General features: G+C 38.7%; 1 protein-coding gene across 1 annotated transcript in view; it reads left to right on the forward strand.

Annotated features, from left to right (window-relative positions):
- Positions 1–25,506, forward strand: part of LOC113079475 (protein kinase C-binding protein NELL2-like) — an 84,302-nt gene that overhangs the window by 53,516 nt on the left and 5,280 nt on the right. Inside the window, exons 13-15 of the mRNA XM_026251736.1 lie at positions 5,912–6,037; positions 15,806–15,928; positions 16,068–16,163. Coding sequence (XP_026107521.1) covers positions 5,912–6,037; positions 15,806–15,928; positions 16,068–16,163 — 345 coding nt within the window. The remainder of the gene's footprint in view (positions 1–5,911; positions 6,038–15,805; positions 15,929–16,067; positions 16,164–25,506) is intronic.

Consider the following 25,506-nt stretch of genomic DNA (forward strand, 5'->3'; position numbering starts at 1 on the left):
TTAGAACCCACGGCTGATTTTAATATTCCTTTAGCACACTACATAAAACAAGATATATATTGATAAGGTCATTAAAAAAAAAATATATATATTATAATAATGTACAATTAATATTAATATGATTGTTTTAGAATAAATACAAATAAATAATACAATATTATAAATATAACATCCATAATAAATCATTCATTATATAAAAAGTATGTAATAGGAACAATTTTTTACATTTAAAATAAAACTAATGTTAATAAATATAACATTATAGACATAAAGAATAATAATTATCATTACAATAATAAAATAATAAATTAATTTAATACAATCTATTGTAATAAAAATGTGTTAGAAAGGTTGTTTAATATTTTTTTTTTTAAGAAAAAAAAATATTAATAAATTATTTTAGTATATTTAGAATGTAATACTGTAATTTGGTATAATTCATTTCATAAGCATATAATTATAATTATAATTACAATAATAATATAATAAATTATTTTAGTACAATCCATTGCAATGCAAATGTGAAATTATAATTTCTAAGTTGTATGAAATAAAATTTATATTAAAGTAATGTTAACGTGTTAAAATTAATACCATAAAAAATATTAATAATAAATTATATTAGTATATTATAAATGTAATACAATAATAATGTAATTAATCTGGTTGAATTTGTCACATAAAAATAAAATATGTATTAATAATGTGAAATTAATATTCATGTAATATTGGAATGTGTTACAATTCATATTAATAAATATAAATTAATGTAATGTAATATAACACTATTTGATGTCATCTTTCACATCGACTAATTGATCATCTCACATCATTAATTCAGTGACATTTCTGAGTTGACTGACAGATCTAAAAATAACAGATTCTCTGTTATCTGTGTTGGTTTTCATGCATGTGACTAATTAACTACACTGCATTATTGATGAGCGACTAGAATCCATCTTGCTTCGCATCTTAATTGGCTGCTGTTGTGTGAGAGTGTGAGTAAGTCATCACTTCCTCATCCTCGTTTCCTCTCAAAGCTGAGCTGAAGATGGCCTACTTTCGGTGAATGCCTAATGACTCGGGCCCTGTTTCTGGGGACCCTCGTCACCCCCCGCGCATCAGTTGGATCTCTAATGAAACCTGTTCATCTCGCCGGCTAAAAATACCCTGGTAAAGATGACCCCGCCGTCACCGGCCCTCGGTTTACGTGTGCAGCCGGTCAGGTAATCATCAAAGGCCGAGAGGAGATGAATAATTAAAGATGCTATCAGACACGCTGGCTTACAGCGAACGGCGAGCTGGACGCTCCTAAACGTTCCCGCGGGACACCGCTCTCGGATCTAGTTCAACAACCGAAGGGAAGAGGAATGCTGGCAGTAGAAATCAAAGTGTTTCGAAATAAAGCAGCAGAAATATAAGCCATGTGTAACCCAGAAACGCTGGCTGTGAGACAGATACTCCGGCAGTAACCCACTTCCACACTCATCCGTCACCGCTTTCTGTTTACCTTGCTGGCTGGGACACAACACCTGGAGCTGAGCTCTCCATCATCAGCTGCTTTAGCTTTACGAATCCCACACATCTGAACATTCTAGCTGTTTAAAGCAATATTTAATATTTAGAGCTAGGCATTATGACTAGAATCATATAAATCATATACATTTACACATAGCAGATCTATCCAAAGTGCTAATCAAAGTAAATGAAAGTTAAGTAATGCCAGAATAAAACCAAAAGAAAACGGACAATAAAACTAAATTTAAAGGTATGTTTTCAACTTCGATTTAAGAATGGTAAGAGATGGTGCAAAGAGAAGCTCCCTTAGTTTTTAAACAGAAACGGAGGACAGATAAGAGAGCCCTGACAGAAGATCTGAAGATCTGTTTGAAAAAAAAAAAAAAAATTGGTTTAAGCTTGGGCATAATGTGCAATTGATAAAAACTGTTCTTAACAACAGAACTGATTTGTTTGGATAAACATAATTCTGAGTCCCGGATAACACCAAGGTTTCCTAACCCGAGAGGAAATTGAGGGAAAATTATTGCCGAGCTCCTTAATGAGACAACTCCTCAATTTTGGAGGACGAAAAACAATTATATTTGTCCTCATTAAGTTGGAGAAAGTTATTTCATAACCATTTGATATCTGAGATACAGTCCAGCAATAATACCCCCCAGTGGATGCATTTATGAGTTAAAAAGAAGCGGGCCCAGAATAAAGCCCTGGGGTACTCCACTAATATTAGGGCCAGAAGATGATGAGAACTTACCTAACTCTACAAAAAAAAAAAAACCTAACTTTAAGATATGAGCTGAACCATCATAAAGCAGTACCCCTTGGTATGGATTAAGTGCTCTAAACAGCAAATAATAACAGATCTACAGTATCAAAGGAAGCTGTAAGATCAGGGAGTACCAATAAAGCATTTTTACCGGCATCAACTGCAAACAAAATGTAATTGAACACTTTTAGCAAAGGCAGACTATGATAAGCAGTGAAACCAGACTGGAAAGGTTTTAATAAGCTAGCCTCATTTAAAAACTGGATCAACTGTAAACTGCACAACTGTTTTAAAAAGCTTTGACAAAAATGATAGCTTAGAGACAGGCCCATAATTATTAAAGCAGCTTTCATCCAAACCTTGTTTCTGAACAACCGCATGCTTAAAACTGTTTGGAACCACTCCAGTGTCCAAAGATGAATTAATCAACACTTGGACACTGGGGCCAATTACAGGAAAGGTCACTTTTATAATCTCTGAGGGAACAACATCAATTTCTCAGTCATAACTTTCACTAAACTGAGAGGCGGTAAATGAGTTCATAAAATAAAAATAAAACCCTGCAGGCTGAATCACAACAGGCAGAGCTCAACCATCAAATGCTTCATTTCAGCTGATACTGACACGATTACGCCAGAAAACCTGTTGTGCCAAACAATGTCCCATAACCATCAGGAACCTCGTGATGTTGCTGTGGATCAGAACATGCAACATTTCATCATGTGCTACTGAAAAATCCCAAAACCCCCCAGAGACTGAGACGAAACTTTACCGTCGTCGTCATCTCACGATCTCCAGCATCAGGAGATTCAGAAACACGTCTGCTTTCTTCATTATGCAGGCGGAGGAGCGCGAGGCTCTCTCAAGAAGCGTACGCAGCTCTTTAAAGGCATCATGAGCAGTGGCATCGAGTTAAAAATAGCGTGCGTCTGTGCTGATGAGATCAGGCCGTTTCAATATTTGATGCGGGAGGTTGTAGGGCATGAGCTCGAGGGAAAAGCACAGCTCCTCTTTCACAGAAAGTGTGCTTCACGCTGCTTTACTGCATAATAAAGCTTTGGAGAGACTGGTGGACTGGGAAGATGAGGAGCGTGCTGATTATTACAGGAGAACACACTGAACTCTTTCTGCTTCACAGACCACACGTGACTTCTTCTGGACAACATGTGCTGACCAACAGTCCTAAAGTTTATACAACACTGAATATTGATGTTTCACGCTCTCGGGAGCCAATAATCAACCAGTTAACTCATTCATTGTAATAATTCATTAATTTATTGAAAAAAATAATAATAATAAAAGTTCAAGAGTAAAGCCCTATGTATCAGAAAACCATTCTATATTAATTTAGATCAATTCAAATTAGAACAGTTTGAAACTACAATAAATATATATAAAAGTATTTTGATTTATATATATATATATTAATTTATATATTTATATTTCAATCAGACATACGATTCTCAAAGAGTTTAATAATGAAATTAAATGATGAACACATGATGAATGATGAAATATTAAAATATGTCAAATTAAAGTGTCCACTTTGCCAATTATCTGAAATCTAACTATCCTAAAAGAAGTCTCTTCTGCTCATCAAGGCTGTATTTATTTGATAAAAAATGCAGTAAAATAGTGAAATATTATTCTAATGTAAAACATCTGTTTTCTGTGTGAATCTGTGTTAAAGTGTAATGTATTTCTGTATTTTCAGCATCATTCCTCCAGTCTTCAGTGTCACATGATCTTCAGAAATCAGAATAATATAATGATTTACTGCTCAAGAAACATTTCTGATTATTATCAATGTTGAACACTTAATATTTTTGTGGAAACTGTGATACATTTTATTTGTCAGGATTCACAGATGAATAAAAAGTTCAAAAGAACAGCGTTTATTTGAAATAGAAATCTTTTGTAGCATTATAAATGTCTTCACTGACACTTTTGATCAGTTTAATGTCTTTGTTGAGAAGTGTAATTGTTTTAACCCAATGGCACTGATTCAGAGCAGAAGTGGTTCTTCTAGTATTTCTGCATCTGTTTCAGCTGCGTGTCCTTGACCGGAGTTCACCGTGTTCATTTGCAGTCATTGCAGCCATTTAAATGAGATCTATCAAAAGCAGCGTGTAGCTGACAGGCTGAACTCAGTGAGCGATGTCACTTCCTGCCGCTCGGAGCGGGAGTGTCTGGAGGTGATCGGGGGTAATTGGCACTGACTGTAAAAGTGCAGCTGAATCCCAAATGTAATTACTGTAGATGAGATGAAGAGAGATGTGAGTGACAGCGGCTCTGTCGTCAGGTTTAGAGAAGATTATACGGCTTCACGGCCTGAACTTCCCTTTAGACAGGAAACAGAACCAGGTGACACAACACTGATGAAGCAGCAGAATGAGTTTCTGTGTAAAAGTGTCATTAAAACTGAATGGTTTACTCTTGAAAACTATTTAAATGATCAAATTCACACCGAAAACACAGACTCATTCGGCTCGTGTGTTATGAATGAGGCCCGATGGATGGAGGGCATACGTTTGCATTCATATTTATTTAATCATTCATTTTTGCATTTTTACAAGTTCAGTATAAAATGAAGCGGCTGCAATTTGTATTTATTTGTTGTATTTTAGTTTCCAGTAAAAGCTGCTGATAACTCCTGGAGTGATGAACTGATGAATCTCCTCATCTCTGTCATACACAGCTAGAAGCAGTGAAGAGAGTAGAGCTCCTGAATGGACTCTGGCAGGCCGTATTAATCCTAATCAATGTGAATAAAGTGCTCTCGTGTAGGACAGACGTTTGTGATGAGACGCAGGTCTCCACCGACAGCAGACTTCATCAGTCATCATTTACAGCTCATTCAGAGACAAACACTCCGGTCTGATCACACGCGACGGTCCCAGCACGGCTCTTAAAAACACCAAACCAGCTGAAGTCAGCATTAGTCTAGAACAAAGAGTTAAGAGACATGACAGAACCATGTAGAGTCTGTGATTATGTGTGATTGTTCAATGTTTTGGGTTTGTGAATTCATCACCAATAAAATGTAATCTACTCTTAAAAACTGTAATAGTATCTCATTGATAGTGACTTTACTTGGATTGAAATAATCTACATTAATATACCTTTAGAAAGTGTTGAAATCAGAGGAAAACTGCGAAGTGTGTGTGTTGTGGGCAATGCCACCATAGGATGATCATTCCTGGTTATTCCTCAAGAATAAGCCACAGATGAAGCACAAACTCAGTGAATTACAGAAGAGAAGCCATGGAGGTTATGCTGAAGTTAAAGTTTCATTTGAAGTCCTGAGCCATAAAGCCACTCGGACTTTATCACGGATGCAGAAGTTCGGCGCTGGTGAACATTCATCAGGCTTGTTATTAGATCTGTAAGTCTCTGAGATTTGATTTAATAACTCTTATTTGATCTTACTGTGATAAATTCAAGGAGCCATGACACATGAGCACTGTTCGATCGCTCTTTCACCAGAAATGTCACGGATATCCTCTTAAAAGTCAGTGAATTCATCAGACGGACACTGAATCTAACAGCAGACGGTGTAGACGCTGACTCTCAGTGTTATCCATGCGCAGCAGGTGAAGGCTGAGCTGATGTGTGTGTTCTGTGCAGATGTGGATGAGTGTGTGGAGGCCAGACATTGCTGTGGAGAGAACACACAGTGTGTGAACACCGCCGGCTCCTTCATGTGCATCTGTCACACTGGATTCATCCGCATCGATGACTTCTCCTGTACAGGTGAGGAACACAGACCCAGCACCATCACCTTCAGTATCAGCAGTCTCAAACACTCAGCAATAAACACACATTACACCTGCAGGATTATTTCTAACGTTTAATTCCCTGCATCCCCCCAGAGATGAATATGAGAGACTGATGGATCACATTCTATCGTACGGATTGATATTAAAATGTCTGTGAGCTACAAGAGCCCAGCAATCCCAGAATCCCTGGGTTCGTGTGATTAAGTCGACTCCCCACAGTAATGACACAGTCAGATCCTCTGAGTTTGACTCATATACAGCCATAATCACGGGATACTGAACCCCTCCACGCTCCGGCATTACCATTAGCTCTTGATTATGAAAGGAGAATGAATACTAAGACCATAAAGCAGCTTCCAGAAGCACTGAGATGCATGCTCTTAATCGCAGGAAGTGTTAACCCTGAAAGCTCTGTATGAAGATGTAGACCTTCACACTTTCTAAATGTGTTTTGGGCTCTGTGTGTTGCTCTGGCTCCATCAGAGTCAGTTTGGGATGGGAATGCCTGTCTTAATTCCAGCTCCACTTCATGAAAAACGAGAATAAAAACCCTCACCCGATGTGCGCCAGCCGTACGTAATCAAAAGGCGCCCATTCGTTACCCTGAAAGCGCCCAACCTTTAATGAGACGAGTCGCTCTCGTGCCTCAGACGCAGAACATCGTGTGTGTCGTGGCTTTGAGGAGAGGGGAAATGAAGTACTCCACTTCCTCCTAATAATGCCACAGGTGCTGTAATTAAGAGCTCCGGATCCTCGGTTTGCTGAAGATGGAAACCCAGAGAGGATTTCCTCGTCCTCCACACAAACACACTTCACACACGGCTGATCCAGACCTGAGCGCTACAGAAACACTTGCTCTCTGTCTCTGTGGAGAAGGTCATTCGTTCCTGGAGAAGATGTGCTGATAAATGTTTGATTGGTCTGAGCTGAGGTCTACTGTGTAGTCTGTGAGCTCTGAAAACAACACTCATGCTAAGAAAGCTTCAGTTATGCAACTGGCAGATGATTTTTATCCTTTGCATTCAGTTGATGCATTTGTTGGTGTCAAATGTTGCTTTTTCATTGAGACTTTCAGGAGAATTAATGTTCAGTGGCAAAAAAGAGACATTTACTTGAGAAGCAAAATGAAAGAATATGAAGCTTTATTTTGTGAAAAATGTATAAAAATGAAGTGACTTTATGCTTACAGTTTTTTTAGAGATGCTAGGACACGTTTCTCAATACTTAGGTCACTTTTGCAGAACTCTTCACACAGTGAGCACAACAGAAGTCTATTTGGGCTAAACTGAGGATCAATTATCATTGCTTTGGCACAAAATGCATTCAACGACTACATCTCTCAAATTTGATGAATTATTTTCTCACTCACACACAACTGACAAAACTCTTTGTACGTACAGGCCAGGTTACAAACGCTTACATACTGTTTTCACAACTGTTAAACTTATGTTCAAAACAACATAATACAAAACTGAATAAGACAGCAATATGCTACATTTCTACAGTAATATTTGAATTAAATATATTTTAAATCTTAAAATTAAATGCTATAAAACCCGATTGGACAATTAGTAGATTAGCATTACTATTGTATCACTATATCAGTGGATGGCGCGTATAAATATAATATAATTTGTTTAAATATATATATATATATATATTAGTATATTTTACAAAAATACTATTGCTAATTTTCTATTTCAAAATTATTTATTTATTTATTTTCAATGCATTACTTGCTGTTTCTTTGTAACTGTTCCTAGCAATTGTCTCATCACATTTCTACAACATTCAGTCAGAGAATGATCATTGTGTTCTTATGTATTTGGGGACCTCGAGTGACGATTAGCCCCATAATCTCTCTCTCCTGTGGTGTGTAAGAAACCTGTTATCTGAGAGACCAGAATCGGCTCACTCCACGTGTGTGTGTGTGTGTGTGTGAGTGTGTGTGTGTGTGTGTGTGTGTGTGTGTGTGTGTGTGTGTGTGTGTGTGTGTGTGTGTGTGTGTGTGTGTGTGTTTCTGTGTCTGTATGCGCGCGCGTGTGAGTGTGTGTATGTGTGTGTGTGCGCGCGTGTGAGTGTGTGTATGTGTGTGTGTGCGCGCGTGTGAGTGTGTGTGTGTGTGTGTGTGTGTGCTGGTGGTGCTGTATTCTCTGTCCTGTTTCTCTCCTCATACACGTCTGTCGTCTCTCTCGTGTCAATGTGGTTTTGTCTGGGCAGCAGCGGTGGGACTATGGGAAATGAAAAATGTCATTTTAGAGTTTGAGAGCTGAGCTGCATCGGCCGTGACTTCCTCTTTTGATCAGACCACTTTCATTCAGTCCCAAATTTCAGACGCTTTCAGGTGAATAAAAACTGGCACAACTTGTAGACGGAGGAGAATCTTCAGAACTGAACGGTCTGCAGCTTTGTGGAGGTTAAATGAAGGTTAACAATGACAGAGACTAGCTGAGAGGACGCCACAAATCATAAAGCTCAATTCAACATGCTGCGCTGCAAAACATCTGCAGGAGTCTGCTCTCTTCAAAAATTAATCAATAAAAAGTATATATAAAATGTATTTATGTATTTATTTACTGTAAATGGAACAAAAATACAGCTGTTTTTATTTTATTTTATAAGTATATTTTGTTAGATTTTAATATTTGTTTTATTACTTGTCATCTCTGACCCCTTTGGCAAATGCATACATCTCATTACAGTTTATCAGATTTATTCTTAAAGCAAGAAAAATACAACAACTACTTGCCAAAGGTAAATAAAACCAATTGAATTCAAGCTGTATTCTCTGAAATATATTATCTGAAAACAACAAATCTAGTTCTAACAAATCAAGTTCTATATGTCCCTGTAAAAAAGGTGAAAAAAAAAATGCACATAGTGTCATTTTCACCAGTAGATTTAATAGAAAGTAGATTTAATCTGCAATAGAAACGTCTCAGGTTATGAATGTAACCATGGTTCCCTGAGAGGGAACGAGACACTGCGTCCTCTGAAGGGACACTATGGGGAACACCTCGTCGTGACCCGTGTCTGAAGAATACTTTGAAAAACGCCAATGTGCTGGCCGGCGACATCCTCTGACGTTGCTACCGGCGCGACTATAAATACGTGCCCGTAGGACCCGTCACTTATCTTCTTCATGAAGCTTGCGTCCGAAGCATGGCAGGGAGCTAGAGGACGCAGTGTCTCGTTCCCTCTCAGGGAACCATGGTTACATTTGTAACCAACGTACAGAGGACGGAACGTACAGATGAAGCCTCGGCCATGCCTGTACCATGGCGTACAGCCCCAATGGAGCTGGATGAGTAAGAGGAAGGCAGAGGGGATAGTGCGATGCTCTCTCGAGCCGCAAAACCGATCCATTCAAATCTGGCCAACCTCTCCAACTCTGCTTCAACACCTTGGTGCGAAGGCGCCATTCCCGAGCCTCAGCCCCTGCCTCAGAAGGATGTCTGCTCTCACAGTGCGTCTCAAAACAGTATGTTGTACTGGAGCGCTCCGATGAAAAAAACGTGAGAGGAGGAGTCCGAGCTCCGAGCAGCATGCTCATAGGCGACCCTTTCAGAAAAGGGGAGCGCTGCAAACTACCACGAGAATTGCCCACACAGCCCCCCATGTTGAGGGGCGGTGCTTGAGGTGTATAACAAATACACACTGGTTGAATGAAGCCCAAGGAACCTCAGAGCTAATCATCTTAAGAAAGGGAACGAAGCGGAGCGTGTAACCCTTACCGTACAGGATTTCAGAAAGTGAGTCTTGCGTGCACACTTACCACCATGTGGTTTTGAGAAAGTACACATGCTTAGCGTGTGTACTGAAAGGTTACCTGATAACCACAGTATGTGGGAGTCCACACAGCCCCTCATGTTGAGGGAAGCGATGCTTGAGGTCAGGGCCGCTGCTGGCCAAATGTGTGCCCTAAGCAGGATTGTATTGTTATCCCCCCTTCCTCAAATATGATGATGAAAAAAAATAATTACTATGGGGTGAAAATAGAACTTTAATCAAACAAAAAAGTAAATGAAAATTTTGTATTATTTACAAATTACAATTGTAGCTCTCGACATTTACCTATGGCTATAACTTTATTATGACTCTAATTTATTTTATAGTCTTAAGCATTAAGAAATCATGCAAAAGGAAATTAAGCAGTGATTTATAATTTATTTAATATATATTAAAATGTATAAGGTGTGTATTGTAGCAGACACCTAAATGAACACATTACAATTGTTTTATGACTGCAAGTCTTTCTCCTCAAATGCTACTGACGTTAGAAAAGTGTATACCAATATCGCATCTAACTTTAGAGACGGTCCCTGAATTTGAGACTCTCGAATGTCCAATGTCAAGCCAACTTTATGCCTGTTTTTTTTTTTTTTTTTTACTTTCTTTAGCTTTCCTTTCTCTGCACTGGATTGTTGATGTTCATTCATCAATTATGAATATTCAGCAAACATGAGGTGCAAGCGGTCGTGAACATGGATGGGAGAATGGCGGAAGGTGTTTTTTTTTTGTTTTTTTGTTTTTGAGCGACTGGGATGGTGCCCCCTCGGGGAGTTGGTGCCCTACGCAGACAGTGTACTCTGCATGTAGGGAGCGACGGCACTGCTTGAGGTGTATAACAAATACACACTGGCTAAGCATCGCAGAGGCGCTGGATCGCACGGGAGAGGCGAGCTTCAACCCTCAAGCGAGGGGAGCATCACCTGAGGCAGTACATACAGAAAGACTCCATAACTACCTCCCCGGATGCGCCAAGCGGCCAGGCGGCCCCTCAGGGTGACCTGGCCGGACATCCATGAAATTCCCTGCAGTGCTGTGCCAATTCTGATGATCAGCCAGGCTCTGTAAAGGAAACTCACAGAGTTTGTTAGAAGGCATATAACCACCAGCAACATAATACCCATAAGCAGGTAAAACAAGGTCCGGAGCGTCAGTAAGGCGGTTACTATGAACATAGAACCAACCAAAACAACATAGGTCCAAGAAAGGAGACTGTTATGTGAGAAACTTTCCACCTAACCTCAATCAGGTGGAGAGCTGGTGGCTACAGGGGAATTAGGCAGGAGAGGATAAAAACAGAAGTTAAAACAGAGGTAAAAAACATCCGGAGCTACTAGGTATCGCTCTAATCCGGGCGAGGACGCTGCCTTGTCTGAATCACATCCCTCAGACCCTGCTTACCTCTCCGTGACCCGCGGTTCTTCTTGCCCCTGCCCTACACTAGCCTTCTGCGCCTGTCTACGATCCTCAGATCGAGATGGGCCAGGACCCCTTTGTTGTTCGGGCTCGGACCTGGATCTTCGTGGAATGAAGGATTTAAAGGCAGCTGAGCGCGCCCTTGCTTCCCTGAACTTTTCGACCTCCATCTCAACGGAGGTACCAAAAAGCTCAGAAGGCGAGACCGGAGCATCGAGAAGAAACCCCCTTTTTTCCCTCCCGATGTCTGCCAGGTTCACCCACAGATGTCTCTCCGTTACCACCATGGCCACCATAGACTTGCCCATGGCGGAGGCGGCCTGCTTGGTAGCCCGGAGAGAGAGGTCTGTGGTGCAGCGCAGTTCGACTCCCTGGTCAGGTGAAAGGCCCTCGCCTGTATCCAGGTCCTTCAGCAGGTCAGCCTGATAAGTCTGAAGCACTGCCATCGTGCCACCTGACCTGCTGTCGCGTATGATTTGCCATTTAAGCGGAATGTATCCTGGAGGGGCTTAGATGGCAAAGAGGGAGATTTAAGAGAGGACATTTCCCCACAGAGAGATAGCTAGCCAGCGTCTCTTCTACAGGGGGCATCCTCTCATAGCCTTTTTTCGTGCATGCCCTCGATATTAGCATAACTCGTATGCTGAAACTGATGGATGCGAGAGGAAAACAGCCTCTTCCATTCCTTTTTTACTTCTGCATGCAAGTCAGGCAAGAATGGAAGGCTCACCTGGGCTGGCGGGCTATGGTCAGACAAATAACGCTCATCGAGGCGACCTCGTGACGTTACCTTTCTGGCACGCTTCCATGGCAAGTCTAATTTTGCCGTGGCATGATCCATAACCTCTAACAGCTCCCCATACGCAGAGCAGGAGAAATGAGCGGCTCAGCCTCAGCTTCGCCACTCTCAGACATCTCCTGCTCTTTCTGGGTAGAACCCAGCAGAGCACTAACTTCAGTGTCAGAATGGGTTAATGACAACGCATCTTCCTCCTGAAGTTCAGTCTCGTTTGCCTCCGGAAAGTGTGAGAGGAAAAGTCCCTCTCTACACTCCTCAGTGAAATCCACCTGTGATCCCCACGAGCTCATTCTCCTCCATGCCTCGGCAGCAGCGGGTCCTGAGCGGCGAGATCCAGATGGCTGTCCCTCTTTCCTCGAAAAGAGAGACAAACGAGAGCGGAGCTTTTTCACAGAAAAACGCTCACAGCTCGCAGCCCCCTCAAGGACATCGCTCACGTGCTCTTCGCCCAAACAAGAGACGCAAGGAGTGTGTGTGTCATCAGGTGTCAAATAACATTGACATGGATGCACACACTTTCTAAACGCCTTGCTAGTGGATGCCATGATAACAATAATAGATCACTCTTACCATTTTGGTCATTTCTCAGATGCAGGCTTCAAACAAAACAGTCAATAAAGATGAAGAATATAAGTGACGGGTCCTACGGGCGCATATTTATAGTCGCGCCGGTAGCGACGTCAGAGGCTGTCGCCGGCCAACACGTTGGCATTTTTTAAAGTATGTCCCTTCAGAGGACGCAGTTCGAAGTTCCCTTGACAGGGAACAATGATATTTTGTTTCTTAAATGACTCTCAAAGTTCAGATCACTTCGGTTTGAGTGTAAGAATGTGCAGTACTCAATGAAAGCAGTTGAATCACAGGCACATGCTGTAGATATCCTCTCATTTGTGTAAATATCCGCTGAGAGATTTGATGAAATCTTAAGAGATGAATGTATCTCACAATCCCTCATGAAAAGTCAATTTAATTGAGTAAATTAAATGTGCTGTAGGGAACTTTTGTAAAAAAATATTTTTTACATATTTGTTAAACCTGTCATTATGTCCTGACAGTATAATATGAGACAGATAATCTGTGAAAAAATCAAGCTCCTCTGGCTCCTCCCAGTGTCCTATTGCCATTTGCAGAAAGTCATGCGCTCCCGGTAAAAAACAACCAATCAGAGCTGTGGTCCGTAACTTTGTTTGTGTTCAAAATGTAGAAAAATGAACATAATAAGCGAGTACACCATGAATCCATTTTCCAAACCGTGTTTTTAGCTTGTCTTGAATCACTAGGGTGCACCTATAATAAGTGTTTATATTCGGACTATTTTAGATTGCTTCGGGGGTACCGCGGCGGAGTAACCCAGTACCTTTGTGATTCTTCATAGACATAAACAGAGAGAAGTAGTTCCGGCTACGATGTTCTTCCGCAAGACGCAAGCAGTTCTGTTTATTAACCGCTAGAGCGTCAAAAGTTCCCTACTGCAGCTTTAAATGTAAAAGATTTTTATTTCAATGTATTTATTTTATTACAGGTATAAGTTAAATTCAGTGTTGGCTTAATACATGACTTAAATTAGGGTTTTTATGTTTTATTTTAATTAATTTAAAGTTTATTCTATCACACATAACAATTTTTATTTCACCTAAAAGTTTCTATTATAGGTTTATTCATATACGTTTTTAACTTTGTATTTTCTGTTTTCATTTAATTCTAGTTAAAGTTTATTTGTGTTTTTGTCATTTTTATTTATTCGTCTTTTTTATGTACAATTTTAATAATTTTTAATTTTAATTATTTAGTACATCAAGTTAAACTAAATGAAAATTAGAAAAATTTGCCTTGGAAGCTAGGTGAAATAAAATAAGTTTACGATTTTTTTATATTTTTTTTTCAGTTACATTTTATTTTATTTTAGGCAACATTTTTTTATGTTTTTATCTATTTTTTTCATACATATTTTCATCAGTGCAATAATACTGATTAAATTTTATTAGTCAAGTCAAGTCACCTTTATTTATATAGCGCTTTAAACAAAATACATTGCGTCAAAGCAACTGAACAACATTCATTTGTAAAACAGTGTGTCAATAATGCAAAATGATAGTTAAAGGCAGTTCATCATTGAATTCAGTGATGTCATCTCTGTTCAGTTAAATAGTGTCTGTGCATTTATTTGCAATCAAGTCAATGATATCACTGTAGATGAAGTGACCCCAACTAAGCAAGCCAGAGGCGACAGCGGCAAGGAACCGAAACTCCATCGGTGACAGAATGGAGAAAAAAACCTTGGGAGAAAACGGGCTCAGTTGGGGTCAGTTCTCCTCTGACCAAACGAAACCAGTAGTTCAATTCCAGACTGCAGCAAAGTCAGATTGTGCAGAAGAATCATCTGTTTCCTGTGGTCTTGTCCTGGTGCTCCTCTGAGACAAGGTCTTTACACTGGATCGTAGAGGAGTATAATGTAAAAGGAGCTCATTCAAATACTGAGGTGCTAAACCATTCAGGGCTTTATAAGTAATAAGCAATATTTTAAAATCTATACGATGTTTGATAGGGAGCCAGTGCAGCGATGACAGGACCGGGCTAATATGGTCATACTTCCTGGTTCTAGTAAGAACTCTTGCTGCTGCATTTTGGACTAGCTGTAGTTTGTTTACTAAGCGTGCAGAACAACCACCCAATAAAGCATTACAATAATCTAACCTTGAAGTCATAAATGCATGGATTAACATTTCTGCATTTGACATTGAGAGCATAGGCCGTAATTTAGATATATTTTTGAGATGGAAAAATGCAGTTTTACAAATGCTAGAAACGTGGCTTTCTAAGGAAAGATTGCGATCAAGTAGCACACCTAGGTTCCTAACTGATGACGAAGAATTGACAGAGCAACCATCAAGTCTTAGACAGTGTTCTAGGTTATTACAAGCAGAGTTTTTAGGTCCTATACTTAACACCTCTGTTTTTTCTGAATTTAGCAGTAAGAAATTACTTGTCATCCAGTTTTTTATATCGACTATGCATTCCATTCGTTTTTCAAATTGGTGTGTTTCACCGGGCTGCGAGGAAATATAGAGCTGCGTATCATCAGCATAACAGTGAAAGCTAACACCATGTTTCCTGATGATATCTCCCAAGGGTAACATATAAAGCATGAAGAGTAGCGGCCCTAGTACTGAGCCTTGAGGTACTCCATACTGCACTTGTGATCGATATGATACATCTTCATTCACTGCTACGAACTGCTATTACTAAATTTACATTTTATTACTAAATTTTATTTCTCTGTTTAATGTCAATAATTTATATTTCAGTTTAACTTTTTTTAGTACATCAACTTAAACTACATAAAATAAATGAACTAAATAAGCTTTATGTTTTTTTTATTTTATTTCAGTTAAAGTTTATTTTATTTCAAGTCATTAGAAGTTTATATATATATATATATATAGTTACAGTAATTTTTTATTTTATTTCAGTTAAAGTTTATTTTATTTCAAGTCATGAGAAGTTTATATATATATATATAGTTACAGTAATAACCTGTTATGTACTAAAACATATTTCATATTATTAAGGGAATCTTTATTATTTAATGAAAACTGCCTGATGTTAATCACCTGATTTTATTTCTAAGAACTGACTGTTTGGTGAAAAGCATCTCTATATAAAGATCACATGAAGTGAAAAAGAAGCACATGATCAGAGTTGTTGTTGACTCACAGTGTGTGTGTTTTCTGTCTGTAGAACATGATGAGTGTGCGTCCGGTCAGCACAGCTGCGATGAGAACGCTCTGTGTTTCAACACTGTCGGGGGCCACAGCTGCTCCTGCAAACCTGGATACACCGGCAACGGCACGGACTGCAGAGGTGAGCCCCGCGTCCATCTGCTGTCCCACTTGTCCCCTGACCCATCTCCTGACCCGTCCCCTGTCTTGTCCCCTGACCCATCTCCTGACCCGTCCCCTAAACCGTCCCCTGACCCGTCTGTCCTCTCTCTGACCTGCAGCTCTCTGTGATGGCCGCTGTCTGAATGGCGGCTCCTGCTCGTCTCCCAACATCTGCGTGTGTCCACAGGGCTTCAGCGGGCAGAACTGCGAGACGGGTAAGAGCCTCTTTCTGATTTAAATGCGTCTCTCAACTCCTCCAGTCCCTCTGAGGACTTTATGGCTCGCTGAGAACAAAGCCTGAGTGTGGAGATCACCGCTTAGAAGAAGAGTGCTTGACTGTGGCCTGAGGGAGTGGATGACACAACTCACATAACTATATCATAGAAACTTCACAATATACTTATAAAATCAACAAGAAGGGCTCTATATATTCAAAATAATATATACAAATTATGTAGAAAAAAAAAAGTAATAATAATATTAATCATATATTAAGATATAAATAGTTACATTTTTATTATATAATTTGTAAATATATTTTATTAAATAATAAAAAATAGTGATTTATTGTATATAAATATATACATTTATATTATATATATATATATATATATATATATATATATATATATATATATATATATATATATATATATATTAGTGGTGGGCTGCGTTAATGTGAGACTCTTATCGGGTGATAAAAAAAAAATATTGCCGTTAATCTATTCTCAAATTTGGGTTGAGAGCTGGGTTTATATTACGCGAGCTATGATGACTTTCACCTTGATATTTTAGCGCGGATGTATACCTAGCCGGATCTGTAGGGGCGAGAACGAGTCTTTAAACCTGTGTGTATACCTACTGTGAAGTTACCACATCAAACGTGACGTGCTAACATGGATGCAGCTGAAGCCGCCGGGTTTGCTTCAGGGATTTTTTATAAGAAGCTTCCCAATGGAAACCTCGACAAGATGCACGCCTGTTTCACACACACTCCGTCAGCAGTGTGTATGCAGTCTGTGTGCGTTATGTATGTGGTGCAGAAGCAGCACAGGACGCGTTTGCAGTCTGCTACTCGGTGCGTAAACGATCGCTGCACTGCACAAACATGGTGCATAAAAAAATTAGGCAACTCATATGCACAGCAGACGGATTATGTGTGAAAGAGGCGTTACTACACTTAGTGCAATGCGGAGTTTGTTTACAGCTTTCTCAAGCAGTTTGTGATGCATTTTGGAAACAAGAGATGAGCCCCTGGTGTAATGCACCACCTGTCTTAAGAAACCCGTTCTCAAAGACTTAACATTACTTTTTAGTTATTATTTTATTTGGGTAGCACACAAATTCTGAATACCTTCGGCAGAATTTAAATGAGCCATTTTAATCTAGATTAATTCCAGGATTACAGTGAGATTAATCTAGATTTAAAAAAATCAATCTATGCCCACCACTGATATATATATATATATATAGAGAGAGAGAGATAGATAGGAGAGTGATTCTTTCACCACTATATATATAAAACACTCATATTCTGGATTGTGATGTTGCTCAGCATCAACGAAACTGAATCTGCATTATATATAATAACAAGTTCTTCTTCACTTATAGTTTCAGGGCATGTTCTGCTCTGTATTTCACATTACTCCACGTTACCTTCCCTTTGTGTGCTTGTTTTTTCTTGGGTTTTTTAAATGATCATATCTGCTACACACTCACTCATTTGTCTTCATTTAGGACTGGGCTTTTTTTAGTTTAGTAAATCGAGCACAGTTCCCCTCATAGCAAAAGGGAAACGCGTCCTCCGTGTGAGCGTTAATCATCTCTGTGGATCTTTGTCTCTGGTTCTGTTGTTATTGAGCCCCTGGGAAACACCGTCGCTCTCATGGAGCTAGTTTTAATGAAAACAGCAGAAGCAGTGTGTCGTGGATCAGTGTTGAGTCTGACGCGTGGATCATCTCCAGCAGACGTGTGTGTGTGGACGGTTTCGTCTGATGAGACACAGCGCACGTCCCGAACCATCGATCCCACAGAAAGAGCAGCTCTGCCCTCGCTCTGGCCCCTGATTAAAATCAAATGGCTTTTCTTTCAGACTTCTCTGTTCATGTTCTCCTGGAGGATACCGGAGGGAATCGAGCGGATGAGTGTATGGTCTTTTCCACACAGATGTTGGGATCGTATTTAAGTGTTGGAGAGCCCGGAGACAAAGGATCATGCGTTAACAATCAGAACATAAGAGGTTGTGCTATACTGTTATTTCAGACAGCCTCCAGTGCTTTATTAAATAGCAGTACATAATTATTCTTTTGGAAAAAATATTCATTAAAAAAGTTTTTAACTATTTAAGTAGATTGTCAACAAACTCAAAGTTTTGAAAACCTTATAAATGTAAAAAGTCTTTAGGATTTAAAGGTTTAAGGTATAGATGGATGAAAGAATGATAGATGGTGAAAGTTGAAGGTGGTATTAAAGGGAACAGAAAAACGAATAAACAAACGAACGAACATGACAGAACGGTTTTTCATGAACTAAATAAACCTCACAACCAAACTAAAGCTAATGTCCTATTACACAGTTAAAGGAACAGTTCCCCCAGAAATTAAACCCTGCTCCCCCTCAGTTCATCTGAGATCAGGAGGAGTGTGTTTCTTCATCAGGTTTGGAGAAATGTAGCACTGCATCAGTGTCTCATCAATGGATGCTCTGCAGTGAATGGGTGCCGTCAGAATGAGGAAGCGTTATTATGGATTATGGACTTGTACTTTAGTTAAAAATATGGATTTGTTTAATCTTTTGTCTTCTGACATTGTTGTGAACTGATGGACTGGAGTGCTGTGGATTATTGTGATGTTTTTATCAGACTCTCATTCTGACGGCACCCATTCACATCCATTGCTGAGACACTGACGCAGTGCTACATTTCCACAAATCTGATGAAGACACAAGATGATCCTGATCTGGGATGATCTGAGAGTGAGAACATTTTAATTTCTGGATGAACTATTTCTTTAAAAAATAAAAAGAGCAATCAAAACCAAACTGATGAGTTTCTATGTCGTCAATGCTGGAACAATATTAATTGCAGAGTGTGTGATTTAGTCAATCAAATAATATAAATCTTTCTCTAAATAGTCAAGATTAATAAGTTACCCGATGATAGGCTATATGTGGCCTTCTTCAAAGATCCTCCGTTTCTGAAGTGTTTTCTATAGAAACTGCTACGAGGTAGTTCTTATGAACCTCAGATGAGCTGTAATCTTCTGTTATCAATGAACATAATCAGCTTCATATCACACCACACGAGCTGCTCAGGGTTTCCTCAGATAACAGGGACATTTGATTCTTCAGAAGCTCAGATTGTGTGTGTGTGTGTGTGTATATGTGTGTGTGTGTGTGTGTGTGTCCATGTGTGTGTGTGAGAGTGTGTGTCCGTGTGAGTGTGTGTGTGTGTTTGTGTGTATATGTGTATGTGTGCGTGTGTGTGTGTCCATGTGTGTGTGTGAGAGTGTGTGTCCGTGTGAGTGTGTGTGTGTGTGGGGGGGGGGTGGGGGGGGAGGGGGCTTCTGGGATACGGCTGAACATGAAAATGCTTTCACTCGGCTGCACTGTTGTCCTCTTCTCTGGCTTTTTATGAATTCTCTCAAGAGCATCTGACAAACTAGCGGAGCAGAGACCGACACAGTCAGGATACGGATGATGATTCGAGGGAGAACGTACAGAAAACCCAAATAATTAAAAGAGAAGATGTGCAAAACGATGAGGAGAAAGAAAGGCTAAGTGTTGCTGCACCTCGATGATGTCATCATGTTCTTATAGATGCATGAGACGCAGAAGAATTTTTATACACAATGCACAATTGCACACACACAAAACCCACAAGTGCACATTATAAAAGCAAATATAATATAATTTTTATTGTTATATAATATATCCTAATATAAAATATATGAAATAAATAGTGCAGTATTTTTTTGTAGGTAATATTAACTAATGATTGATTGATTGATTTAATTTTATAATTTTTTATTATATGCTATGCATGACTGTACACCACAAAATCATATTCTTCATGAGTATTTTAGCGTAATCAATATCAAGAAAATTTTCAATAACAAATATATATGTGTGTGTGTGTGTGTGTGTGTGAAACATTTAATTCAATATTGTATATTTTTTATTTTATATATAGTACAGTTTATATAGAGAGAGAATTAAATATGTGATATGTTATTTTATATCACTCATAAAATTGTGTTTACCTTGGTTTTTACATTTTATGAAACTATGAGATTCTTTGAATATTAGCTTCTATACGTGTGCAGATGAGTGCTGCTTACTGGACCAATCAGAACAGCTTTCACAGATAGAGCTGGGTGATGGAGGTGATGTGAGTGTGTCAGGGGAGGTGAAGCTGTGTTCTTCAGTGCTGGATGGGGTTCCTTCTGTTTGTTGCTCATTGGAGGTGATCACAGACTCTCATCTCATCCCGGCTGCGGTGCTCCGTTAGTTTCGGCTCGTTGTTCACTGAGCTCTTTCTTTCTTTAACGCCTCAAGCGAGAAATGAAGCCGTTGTCTGCCGGTAAATACGAGCGAGTTTAAATTTCACATCTTGTTACTTTTTCACTTTGATGTTGTATTTGCAGAGATTGGATTGTAATGTTGCATGAAGTCATTGTGTTCGGATTCAGAGCTGGAACTACATCCCCCTGAAGAGAAACACACACACACACACACACACACAGATCCTCCACATCTCACACACACTGTAGCCTACACTGCTACACTAATCAGAGCCGTTACTCATTACATGCCATCTGGATTAATACAGCTACAAAAATTCAGTACTTGTTATTATATTATAATATGTCTATATTTTAAAATGCTTATAGTCAGATCTAAGCAGGCCCGGATTGGCTAAAATGTCAGGACACCTGTTATCCTTTTTTGGCTGCGAAGGCAGTTGTTGTCATGGCACTGGGTTGAAATATATTATTATTATTATTATTATTTTACTGCAGCCCAACTCTTTTTATTTATTATTTTACCACCGTCCCACTATTTTTTATTTAATATTTTCTCGCAGAGTGCAGCCTGCAAGATAATGATGACGTGATTATCTGTTGACTCCCTGGCCCCGCCCCCAACACGTTAGCAAGTTGCTCAAAATAAAATAAAAACGTGAGATAAAAATGGATAACAGAAAGCGCAAATGCGGCGCTGAAAAGTCCAGAATAAATAAGAAGAAAGCTTTGGAAACTGACGCGGACAAATGTTCTAAACTGAGCACGTTTTTCCTCAAAAAAACTAAACAAACGGAGTCGACGAGGCCGGGGTAAGTAAGCTAAGTAGTTAGGAGCAGTTCAAGAAGCTAGCGACATTGCAAAACAACGTTGTTTGCAAACCACCGCTCATGTATCAAACTTTTTCTTGTAACTCTTCAGCAGCAGCCGCCTCTAGTCCAGTTTGCTGCTAACAGTGAAGAGCAAGGCCCAGTAACGTTCCCAAGCTCCAGTCATGAGCCCAACACAGCAGAATAGACAGGTAGGATTGTCATTCAGAAGAACTAAGAGTACTGAAGAGTAATGCTCAATCAAAAACGCCCTGAGATAATTAATGATACCTGATGATTCAGCAATACATTAATGAAACTGAGATGATACTGTCCTTAGAAAGTGCAATACATTTTATTTTTTTATTTATATTATTTATATATATATATATATATATATATATATATATATATATATATATATATATATATATATATATATAATTTATTTATTTTTTAATGAAAATGAAAGTAACCTAGGTTAGAGTAGAGCAGAGCTCTGGTCCTCCAGGAACTGAGTGTGACAGCTCTGTTATACTGGTGTGAAACATCAGAACAGAGTTGTAAATACACACAGAATTTACCATTTCAGTTGGGTTTCCATCTAAATTTCATGTTAAATTTGATGTGTTGCTTATGAAAAGTCAAATTAAATCCTACAACAACAAATAAGTTTTTAAGGAGAGGTGTGCTGGTAATTCAGTCATCAGCAACAGAGCAACCAGCAACAACATCCTAGCAACCCCATAGTAACAGCCACAACACCATAGCAACTGCATATTGCCTAGCCACAACACCCTAACAACCACATAGCAACTCCATAGTAACCAGCCAAAACATCATAGCAATGCTCTAGTAACCATTCAGAAAACCCTAGCAAATCACTCAACACCTTAGCAACCGCATACAGTATAATCTCGACATTTTATCAGAAAAAAATAATAGATAGAGTAAATGGATATGGGATCTCCATAAAGGGAAAAGTTTCATGATTGTTTATTATTATTATTATTATTATTATTATTATTATTATTGTACACTAGTAGCAATAAAAACTAAGTTTTACACTAGTAACAATATAAACTATAGTTACTAAAAATGACAAATATTATAAGAAAAACAGAGGAAGAACAATGTTTTATTACATGTACTGTATATAACTAACTGATCCATACGTTTAAATTATTATTATTTTCTTTAAGGAATTATTAATTTACTTAATCAAGGATGCATTAAATTGATCAAAAGTGACAGTAAAGACATTTATAATGTTTAAAAAGATTTCTATTTCAAATAAATGCTTTTTCACTTTTTATTCATTTGTCAATCCTGAAAAATAAAATGTATCACAGTTTCCACAAAAATTTTAAGTGTTCAACATTGATAATAATCAGAAGTGTTTCTTGAGCAGTAAATCATCATATTATTCTGATTTCTGAAGATCATGTGACACTGAAGACTGCAGGAATGATGCTGAAAATACAGAAATACATTACACTTTAACACAGATTCACACAGAAAACAGATGTTTGAAACTAATAATATTTCACAGTTTTTACTGTATTTCTGATCAAATAAATGAAGCCTTAACAAACACAACAATTCTTTATATGTATATATGGTTACGATGGAAACTTTAAGGACAAATAGCTTTACTACTTCGTTAAACCATAATAATTGTAAAGTCTTTGTGATGATAATTAATACCAACAGTAACGGTAGTGTTTTGGTGGAAACAACTGTTGCCATGGTAAACTGTCATGAGGATTTTCCCACAATGCACCGCTGGTGTTGGTGAGTGTGGGCTGCTTTCACCTGTTCACACACATTGCTACAGTGGGCAGAATGTCATAACTTCTTTAGAGACACACACACACACACTCTCTCTCTTTCTCTCTCTCTCTCACACACACACACAGAGTTAATTAGTAGTGCTTAATTAAGGCCATTTGTTTCTCATGAGTGGCTTGTTTCATGTAAATGGCGCGTCTCAGAGGACGCCGTCGTGCATTTGTGCGTCTCTTGAGTGTTTGAAGAGGAAGCATGCTTTTGTTTGCAGCTGTTGTTTAATCGTGCAATGTTTTTTCTCTCTTTTTGTGCTTATTTTACAAACTGCTGCCACTGTTCTGCTGTGCTGATCATCATACGTCAGATGTACTGTACAAGTATGGTTATTTCATAATATTTCGAGCTGGTGCGATGGTGAAAATTGTCAATGGTGGATCCTGATGTACCGTTTGCAATGCTGTAGATAATTTAGAAAGATTTATACATAAAAATGATAAAGAAACATGCCCTTATATGAAACTAGACAGTACAGCTTGTAATAAAATTATAATAGGAAGAATCGCCAACAACTCGCACATAAACTAGGTTTCACAACCAAACAGCCACGAGATGTGACAAGAAAACAACGCGATATCACACTGCAAGACCAGTGTTTTCACGTGAGACTAGGATAGCTCAGATGAAACGTCAAACAGACACGGGTGCTCCTGCTATATTTATACTAATTTATCTTCCATTCCATGGGTCCAAATAGACAGAGAAGAAATGAAGCAATACTTGCTGATATTGTGGTCTATAACTCCTCCCCGAACTCCCGCCGCTCTGTATCTTGCTCTCTCATTGGCTGTCGGTCATCGCCGATGTCGTTTTCAGTCAGAACACTTTTCAGACAGCATGATTTTGAATCGCCGACTGGTCCAGATACTTAGCATGCCAAATATCTCACGGTCATCTGAAACCGACTAAATCATAGTGAACGCGGGAAAATCTAAATGAGCACCCGCACTAATCTAATCTAACGTACAAGACTTGTATATGCGTACACTATGGGTGTGTGTAAGATGTTATTAAACAAGCTAGGTAAAACAAGGGTAACCGTTAGAACCGCTAACAGCGCAGACTACATCGGTGACAAAAGTAAATTAGTACACAATATTTTTTGGACACGATTTATTAATGACTCAGCATCATCTATATTAAGGAGAAAAGAATCACGTCATCATGTTTAATGTGAATAAAGTAAGCTTGACTTATGGAGTTCAGCAACTACTGAAACGCGTTGTTTTCTCACACCAGTGTTGCCAGATTGGAAATGTCCATCTATTCTAAACCAACAACATTTTGACACGACCTGCAAATTACCACAGTAGATAACGAGGCGTATTGTTGGACAGAAGCAGTGAGACTAAATACTATCCCGTTATTTTCAGTGACTGTCGCGGCGCATATTAAAACATTATGGGATGTTTTTCTTTATTGATCGTACATTGTACGGAGGTAAAAATTATCGTACAAATACGATAATTATCGTATGCGTGGCAACACCGTCTCACACCGGACTGTGTGTGTTTGTGTGTGTGTGTGTGTGTGTGTGTGTGTGTGCCAGTGGTGGTGAGGTAAAAGAGGAGCAGGCAGTGGACCAAAGCAATGTGAGGCAAAGCAGGGGGAACTCGAGATGTTTTAAACTTTTTTTTTTTGTTGTTGCTCCGTTTTTATTTGTATTGTTTTACTACTAACACAATTAGTTTAATTATCATTATATTATTTACAATACACATATTTCAATTATATTTTAGGGGGGACAACCCTCAGATGTCCCCCCCCGTGATTTGCGCCTATGGAGTTTACATTAAAAAATTCTGACTTTTTTATTATAAATCTATTTATATCTCGTAATTCTGACTTTATATCTCGCAACTGTCTATTTTCTCACAAATCCGAGTTTATATCTCGCAATTCTGACTATTGTCTCGCAATTGTGACATTTTTCTCACAATTCTGAGTATTTTGTTGCAATTTAATATTTTCTCACAATTCTGACTTTATATCTTGCAGTTCACTATTTTCTCACAATTCAGAGTTTGTATCTCACAGTTCTGAGAAAGAAGTCAGAATCGGAAGATAAAAAGTTTCAATGACCTTTTCTGGCGGTGTGAAAGCAGGAGAATAGAGGAGTGTGGCGTGGCTTTACAACGACCAGTTACAGTCAGACTCACATTCATGTTTCTGAAGTTCAGACTGTGGCAGAATACAACCAATTAAACGCCAGATCTTTAAGATGATGCACATGTTTAGCTTATTTTTTACTGCAGCTTGACTCAGATATGAGACTTCATTAATAAGACTTTAGTAACCAATACAGGGAGGTATCGATATACTTCACTAACTATTGTTATTTGATTACCTGACACTTCCTGAAAATATAAAAAAGAATATATATA

This window comes from Carassius auratus, unplaced genomic scaffold (genome assembly GCF_003368295.1).
Source record: "Carassius auratus strain Wakin unplaced genomic scaffold, ASM336829v1 scaf_tig00028204, whole genome shotgun sequence".
Lineage (NCBI taxonomy): Eukaryota > Metazoa > Chordata > Actinopteri > Cypriniformes > Cyprinidae > Carassius > Carassius auratus.